The sequence below is a fragment of the Alligator sinensis genome, unplaced genomic scaffold (assembly GCF_000455745.1).
Source record: "Alligator sinensis unplaced genomic scaffold, ASM45574v1 scaffold42_1, whole genome shotgun sequence".
In the NCBI taxonomy this organism is placed as follows: Eukaryota; Metazoa; Chordata; order Crocodylia; family Alligatoridae; genus Alligator; species Alligator sinensis.
In genome coordinates this window covers 539,283-547,617 of record NW_005842860.1, presented here as the reverse complement: position 1 = coordinate 547,617, position 8,335 = coordinate 539,283, and the positions used below count along the sequence as shown (strand labels likewise).

The 8,335-nt window shown below is 40.9% G+C and overlaps 1 protein-coding gene across 2 annotated transcripts; it reads left to right on the top strand.

Moving 5' to 3' along the window:
• Nucleotides 1–697: 697 nt before the first annotated feature.
• HNRNPDL (heterogeneous nuclear ribonucleoprotein D like) lies at nucleotides 698–4,602 on the top strand. 2 transcript variants are annotated; one of them, XR_325160.3, is made up of 8 exons: nucleotides 698–882; nucleotides 969–1,130; nucleotides 1,614–1,745; nucleotides 1,876–1,990; nucleotides 2,723–2,890; nucleotides 3,014–3,104; nucleotides 3,494–3,595; nucleotides 4,322–4,602. XR_325160.3 is itself a non-coding variant. In XM_006035625.3 (7 exons), exons 1-6 carry the CDS (start codon nucleotides 718–720, stop codon nucleotides 3,082–3,084), a joined length of 813 nt encoding a protein of 270 aa, XP_006035687.1. In that variant the 5' UTR covers nucleotides 698–717; the 3' UTR covers nucleotides 3,085–3,104; nucleotides 4,322–4,602. The 2 variants fall into 2 exon arrangements, 1 of the variants encoding a protein (XP_006035687.1); XM_006035625.3 differs by lacking the exon at nucleotides 3,494–3,595.
• Nucleotides 4,603–8,335: the final 3,733 nt, after the last annotated feature.

Genomic DNA, 8,335 nt, shown 5'->3' with positions numbered 1-8,335 from the left:
GGGGGGGGGGGCTCTTTGTGTCTTGGCCCGTTGACCTGGCTTCCGAGGGGCGGGGTCACGACGTGCCAATTACTGCCCCTGACGTCACCCGCAGCCTATTGGGGCGCGGCAAGCCGCCCCCTTCCCCCTCCTGGAAAGGGGCGGGGCGAGCGCGTTTTCTGAGCTGGGGGGGTGGACACGGGCACGGGGAGGGGGCCTGCACTGCTTCCCTCTGGCAGCATTGGTGCGTGGGGGGAGCCCCCGTACCTGTGGTTATGGCAGAGTGCCAAAAACACCCACAATCTCTCCTTGTAAGATGTTGGTGTGCCAGGGGTGGGCAGCAAGCAAGCTGCAAGGAGCCTGATCCTTTTTGCGGCAGCGCAGCCCAAGCACTTACCCACTGTCTACCCGGAAGCATGTGCGCCAAGCAGAATACCTTCCCGTGCCACACTGGCACCTGTGCTGGGAGTTGCTTGCCCCAGGGTTATAGCCTTGCTCAGGATTATGTCCGTCGTTGTGCCCTCTCAGCGTCTGGTGTCAGACCTTCCCCTTCATCTAAGTAGGTCTCATGGGTACAGCAGGCAGCCCCAAGCTCTGAAGATGGGGTGGATGGATCCAGTGGTATGTTGCTGGCTCCAGTATGGCTAGAGGAATTGCCACACAGGCTTGGTTCTTTCCAAGCTTGATGTGACTAGCCAAATGCTCTGCTCTTACGTTTTTCTTTTTTTCTTTAGCAAAATGTTCATTGGAGGCCTGAGCTGGGACACAAGTAAGAAAGATCTGACTGAATATCTTTCTCGTTTTGGAGAGGTCGTGGATTGCACAATTAAAACAGATCCAGTAACTGGGCGGTCAAGGGGATTTGGGTTTGTGCTCTTCAAAGATGCTGCCAGTGTTGAGAAGGTATGTGCTGTCAGTTTAGGGGCTGTAACACTTAATTTTGTCGCTTCTGAACTTTCTGAAAATTTTCTTGGGTATTGTCTTTTTAGGTGCTGGAGCTTAAGGAACACAAGTTGGATGGCAAGTTAATAGACCCCAAAAGGGCAAAAGCTTTGAAAGGAAAAGAGCCCCCCAAAAAAGTATTTGTTGGTGGGCTGAGTCCAGACACATCTGAAGAACAAATAAAGGAGTACTTTGGTGCTTTTGGAGAGGTACAGTATGACTGCTCTGGAGACTCTTTAATTACATGATCAGTGTTAATAAATTAGATAATTTGTTTTAAGTTTGGGAAGAGAGAGGGTAATCTGTGCTTTCCATGAAATTATGGTTTTCATAATAAACCAGCAATATCTGGAATGAGGTGCAATAGTTAAATTAACCATGGTACTTGTGGTGTACCTCATCAAGTGATGCAAGGGGGTTTTTTGGTTGTGTTTTTCCCTTGCCCCCTCCTCTACTCCCCAATGTACAGATAGGTTCCATTGGAATTCCCCCACTTCAATGTAATACTAGTTTGTTCTGTTTTCGGCTATATAAATAGAAGACGTTAAATGGATTTTTTTTTTTTTTTTATTTATTTAAACCATATTATTGGCATGGATGTTTCTATGAGAGACTACAGTGAGTCAGAGTAAAAAACGTGACTTGATACACTTCAAATGATTTTTTTATTTATTTATTTTTTTTATTTTCAGATTGAAAATATTGAGCTTCCCATGGACACAAAGACAAATGAAAGAAGAGGCTTCTGTTTCATCACGTATACAGATGAAGAGCCAGTAAAGAAATTATTGGAAAGCAGATATCATCAAATTGGTTCTGGAAAGGTATGGATGTTTTTGGTCCAACTGACAAAGCTGTCAAGTAACAATTCTTGTTGTACTGGACAAGCATTCTTAGTTTTATGTGGTTTTCTTGGCATTTGCATGCAGCTAAACTTTCCTATCTTCATTCCAGTGTGAGATCAAAGTAGCACAGCCCAAAGAAGTATACAGACAGCAGCAACAGCAACAAAAAGGAGGAAAAGGAGCTTCATCTGGTGGACGAGGTGGTGGCAGGGGCCGTGGCAGGGGTATGTTTGTTGGAAATTGTATCTCTTTCTAAGGGCTTTTCTCCAAGCTTGGTTTTAGTTTGTCTGTTAGGTTGCTCCAAAACAAACATGAGCAGGGTAAACGAGGTGTGGAAACTAAACTTCCTGGGACTTGGTTGACTTCACATTTTATAAAAACTAATTTAGGTTGTTTTCACAGCTACTCAAATGTAAACTGAAGACTAGTTACTTGCATTGAGATTTATGAGACTGCAAATTCCTGAATTTAGTGGTTGTTCCTTTTAAAAGGTATAAATATGGGGTAAAGCTAGATAGTATCTTCAAGGTTTTATCCGTGGTGATCCAGGTAATGTGGAAAGGGGGTAATAATGATCTGTTGACAGTGTGGGGGGGGGGAATGTTTCCAAATACACGTGCTGTATATGAATGTTGGGACAAGAGTTGTCTTGCCAGTATTAGGTGATTTATGAATAGGACAGTGTGCTACCTCTTCACTTTTCAGTAGTTAAACCAAAGTCACCAACATTTGCAACTCCATGTGACACTTTGAAGCAAGGTGTTTTGGAATGTTGCATGTTTTTGTGCTCCTCGCACGCTTCCAAAAGCATTAGATGCTTTGCAAAGTGACAGGACTCTTCCACATAGCCATTACAGAACGGAGCTACATGTTGATGTAGATTGCTTGCTACTTCTCTTGGGAGGGATAGAGTGTAGGAAGTGGAACTACAGTGTATAATTGCTGTACTTTTTTAGGTCAGGGACAAAGCTGGAATCAAGGATTTAATAACTACTATGATCAAGGGTATGGCAACTACAACAGTACTTACAGCGATCAAAACTACAGTGGTTATGGTGGATACGATTATCCTGGGTACAACTATGGAAACTATAGCTATGGACCAGGATATACAGATTACAGTGGTAAGTAAATTGTAATAATTATCTGTGTGTGACAGAAAAGATAAAAGTACTGTGCATGGAAGCTTGCGCTTCTAACTCTCTTAATTCAGACATTTAAAATTTAAATTTCCATTCTCTTAATAGGTCAGCAGAGCACATATGGAAAGGCATCCCGAGGTGGCGGCAATCACCAAAACAATTACCAGCCATATTAAAGCAGTACTTGAAGCAGCAGGTGTGTATATGAGGGCAAGGACCACTTCAGTTTCTTTTAATCTAATTTTAAAGATCAATAGACAAATGAAAATAGTACCGCCTTTTTCTTGTGTAGCTTGACTTCTTTGTTTAACTAAACTTTGTTAACTTAATACCTTTTTTTAAAAACTCTGCTTTGCCTAAAGTGTCTATAGATCTTTAATTTTGTAAAAATGTGACTTCATCTTCTTTAGTATGTCAGAAAAACTTAAGAGTTTTTCTGTTTGTGTTGTGTACCAGGTGATCTAGAGGAATAATTAAACTTTTATTAGAAGTATTAACAGGTAAAGTACTGAAATGGGTACAACTTAAGGAAAACAGGAATGTTGTCTTCTAACTCTGACATTATACCTTGTTTGTACCCGCCAGCGGGAACTTCATTGCAGGCCGTGTGTCACCCTGACCACGTCTCTCTGGGGTCGCACGTTGCAGGCAGAGCGCAAGGCATACACCAGAAAACGCTGTCCTGTGGTATGGTCTCTTCCAACTTCATGTACCAGCGTAAAGATTAAAGTGGAAAACTTCAGACTTTGGCTTCTTTTTTAATCTTTTTGAAGATTAAGTGTCTTAACTTAAATGGTTTTTTACAGGAGTTAAAAGTACATAAATGCCTTTACAGCTTAATCATTTTGGTCTTCTGTTTAGTGTTGTATTTCAATTGTGGAACCTCATTTTAAGTGTGCATTCTTTAAGATTTAATGCTTGCTTTTTTCTTTTTATAGCTAATAGTGAAATCTGCAAACCAAAACGAACTTTTAAATCTGGAAAAATATTAAAGATCATATGCACATAGACTGCTACAATTGGATACATCTGGCAACATGTGTTCACACAGTGTTAGTCCCCTGAGAACTTTTACAATTAATTTGTTTTATTGGCATTATTTCCAATGGAAAAGTACACAAACAGCCTAATAATGCATTGTAAGAATTGCTAACTTTAATTTGAACATGCATTGCTCTGGAACGAGTTCCTAAATGGGCTGGCCTGCTGTATGGGGGATAAAAATTACTGGGTACCCAGAAACATTGTGCTACTTTTTTTTTTTTTTTTTTCCTTCAAATTAAATATGCATATGATCTTTAAAAATGAAGAAAGGAATAAATAGAGGACTTAAAGCAGTTCATGAAAATGGACCTTTTAACAATTCTTGTAAAGCTTGCACAGATCTGATATTTATTTTGTCTTGGTTTTTAGGTGGAGAAGATGATACAGCAAAGCCATCTTGCAGAAAATCGAGACGGAATGGAGGGTGGTCTTCGTGACGAGATGACTATTTTGTAAAAGACTTTTAGTGTAGACACAATTGTGTCCAACTGTACATAGCGGCTGACTTAGTTTTTCTTTATGGCTTTTATTTTGTCCTTTTGCCATTCGTGTTATGACACAATGTGGATTTGTGTTAATACAACATTTATTTGTATAATTTCATGTTTATTGATTCTCTAATAAATGCTTACTTATGTGATTTGTCTTCCTATGTCAGCACCACTTTATTTCAAGGTACTACTCATAAAAATCTAATGGAGATTTAAGTTTTTTCCAGAGGATTAATGATCATGTAGGAGAAGGGGAGAGAGATCATCTTTATTTAACTAAGTGCCTTCAACGTCCTCTGGGCACTAACTTATTCTGCACACCCTGAGCTTAGTTGTCCTTTTAAAAATAATAAAAAAACCCTAAGACTTACTGAAATTAGTCATTTATAGCTCTTTTACAGTTTAAAAAAAATAAAATGGTTATGAAAGTAAATCTTATAATTTTCCATACACAAGAGATGGATACCTTTTTTTTTACCTGGAAAAAGGTCTTATCCAAAGTTTCATAATGAGCAGAAATAGAACTAGTATTGCTTTCACAGCTGTGTCTTGATCTTTGAGAACTTTATTTGCTGGAAAGCTAACCTGTGTGGGGGAAAGAGGTGGGTGTGGATATGTATGTGTTTCTTCCCTAATGAATTCTGCTAAACAAGGTCTGAAAAAATAGTGTGTCAGAATAAGCCACTAAGCCCCATTGCAGAAAGTTTTTAATTAGTTCAAGGGGTGAGGGGGGAAAAAAAAAATCACTCCTAGCAATAGGTCAACTTTAGGGTAAAGGGTTCATAATTTGGACCCTTCAACACTAGTTCCTTGTTTGTCTTCTACAGATAGGCCTGTTTTAAGATGCATAGCTTTTTTTTTGTGCATTTGTTTTGTACAATGTGCATGAACCAAGATAGCAAGCCATGGATCCAAAAAGGATGGGCTCCCTGGAAGGCACCTGTAACACTCCCCCCCCCCAGATTTTTAAAGTGCTGTTTCTGTGTGGATGGGGGTGGGGGATGTTAGAAATGTCCAGTTTTGCTATTGTAGTCCACATGGAAGTCTTATTTCCCTCTCCCCCTTCCCTCCCACCCCCATTAGGTTGAGCATCTGGTACAGCTCCAGTACAACTGGCAATGTTAAGAGTAATAATAGGCAAGACCATCTCTAGGAATTTCTTTACTTCTGTATTGTCAAATGTTGTTCCTACTGTGTGGTAGTGAAGAGTGGTAGATAAGGCCTGTAAAATTGTTGAACTTGGTTTGGGTAAGATGCAGTGGAACAAATTCTGTATGACGCTAGCTGTAAGTAATGGCTGGTAAAAAGTTGCTGCCTGCTCCCTCATGTAGGTCAATGGACATCTGAATTGTATGTGTCAAAACTTTACTTGCATTACAATGCAATATATTGTTCTACAACCCCGATGCCCTGCTGCTAATAGTTCAGTTTGTGTAAAACTATCAGTGATTTGGTATTGATTTGGTTGATTTGACTATTGCCATTAGGTTTCCAATTCTGTTATTTCATGGTGCAACCTTTTGGTTGCCTATCCTTTCATTTGAGCTAAATGGTAACTTTCACCTAATGTATTTTTAAAGGGCTTGTCTTAAATCAGTGATTTACAACTAGAGTACAGTGACACTTTTTGCTGCCAGATGCTTTGAAAGGTACCTCAAGGTGGAAGAAGATAAGCAGATAAGTGCAGGCTTAGGCTTGCCCCTGCCTGGCCAATCCCCCATCCCCTTTGCTTGGCACCTCCTACAAAAGAGGGTAAGCAGTGTAATACATAAATTTTAATTTTTGAAATTGAGAGCTACTCCTTCAATTCACAAAAGGTACAAAGGGGTGTTTCATGCCCCAAAAGGCTGAGTGTCACTCTCGTAAATATTACTGTAGTATCTTTCATTAAAAGTCCTATATGACTGTGCCTGTACACTGCATTCAGGTTAATAATCTACTTAAAAGTCCATGTCTTTATATAGGACTACTACAAACTTCCTGAATTTGGGGCTCTTAAGCATGCCTTCATGGTCAGAGTATTTATGGGAATCCTTTCTTGGAAAATCAAATAAGGTTATATAATGTTTAATTGGGTTAGGTGGTGGTAAAGTTTTCATTTGTTCTTGGAAATATAAAACAAGGTAATACACACAAAGGGACCTATTCTGTTCTCTGTTAAGCATGTTAATTATGCTTTGTATTGCCTGCATGCATAATCCAAATAAGTAGTCTGTGGCTAGATGCTCACAAGTTTAGGTCTTTATTAATTGCCGTTTTGGGCAAACAACAGAAATCAATTTTCCCTGGTGAGATTTGTTTAAAGCCCTCTTGATTCAATTCAGTGACATACTGTGTTTAAAAATAAATAAATAAATAAAAATCCTGAATTCTGCACTGACCTGGTTTCCTGTTCAGTTTTCTTTTGATCTGATTTTAAAAAAAAAGAAACCAAAAAACTCTACCTTTCTATTCTATCTTTAAAGCTTTTTTTTCCTTGTACAATTTGTACTTCTCATTTTCTAATGTTTGCTTACTTGTATTTATATTTGGATTTGTCTAAATATCAAGGTAGAATAAAATGTAGGTGTATATTGACTGGGTAAACACAATTGTTTTCCCTGTATTTAGAACAAGGCAGATGGCACAAATAAAGGTGGCTAAACAATGAACTATGGGATTGTTTTCCATTACTGGTCTAATTTCTTTTCTTACAATTCTTGGAAGAAACAAAATAAATCCTATAGACTTATTGTCCCTGCAGCATCATAATTCCTGCTAGTAAATGGTAGCTAATTTAGGAAACCACAAGAACTAAGATTTACATTTAAACTTGCTACCTACTAGTTTCATTTTGTAATGCAACAGGAAGTTCTTTTTTACAGGGCATGTAATTCAAGGGTGGAACTTGTTGTGTGCCACCAGACGCATGGAAACTAGCTGCAACTAGATTAAAAAAAGGGACTTGACAAATTCTTTGAGGAAAGGTGCATCAGTCCTTATTGAGCAGGGGAGTCAGAGGTACAGGCTCTGAATCAGAACTTCCTAGGCCTTAAATGCGTGTGCAGTGGGGGCTGGGGAATAGGACCCTGGCCCTATTCAGTTCACTCTTCCTCTCAGAACCCACTCTGCTGTGTGTCTCAGGTTTTTCCTGAAGAGGCTTAGCTACCCCCTCCCTACATGGCACAGCCCTGGTGCTTCAGGACATGCATCAAGTCCACTGGGATCACTGCCCTTTTCTTTTGGCATGCTTGGTGTAGGTCTGAAGAAGTTTGTCCTTATGCCCAATCTGAAATGATCTTCCAGCAGCTTGTTATTCCTTGTCTTTCCCTGGGGTGTCTTGGCAAATTGATACTCTCCCATATCCTGCTGTTTGCTCCTTGTACAGTTACAAGCTGGTATCAAGTTTCCCGCCCCCCCACCCCCAAATCTTTTAGGCTCCAGGCTGATTCTTGTAACCTACAGGTTGAGAAACGCTGGTGTAGCTGATAGCGTTATAGATGACATTCTCCAGGAAAACCTTCAGTACCCTACAGCTGTCGTCGGAGAAGAGACTGGGGATATGCTCCGTGCCCCTTTGGCACATCGGGCAGCAGCTGGCAAGCTCAGTGAGATGCTGTTAGGCAGCATCTTGCAGGGCCGTTTGGTGCCTCCTTATCCCAGCTCCTTGCTGCCCTGCCCGGGCTGGACATCTTCCCTCACGCGCTCTAGGCCCTACGCCTAGACATGGAGAGGGGGCAAGACGAACCTAGGAGTCGGTGAGCCCCAGCGCTCCGTGCAGCTGCCCCTGGGCGGGGAAGAGCCAGACTTACTCGGGGCGGGAGCTTTCATTGCACAGAGCATGGCGCGCTACCCAGCGGCCTTCCCGCCTTCACACCACGCCCCGAGGGGCCGCGGCTGCAGCGCCTGTAAC

Bases quoted from the DNA above. Each gene is read 5' to 3' on its own strand.
- HNRNPDL (XM_006035625.3), top strand. From the start codon at position 718: ATGTTCATTGGAGGCCTGAGCTGGGACACAAGTAAGAAAGATCTGACT. The intron at 883-968 runs GTATGTGCTGTC...TTGTCTTTTTAG, and splicing joins ATGCTGCCAGTGTTGAGAAG to GTGCTGGAGCTTAAGGAACA. The intron at 1,746-1,875 runs GTATGGATGTTT...TCTTCATTCCAG, and splicing joins ATCAAATTGGTTCTGGAAAG to TGTGAGATCAAAGTAGCACA.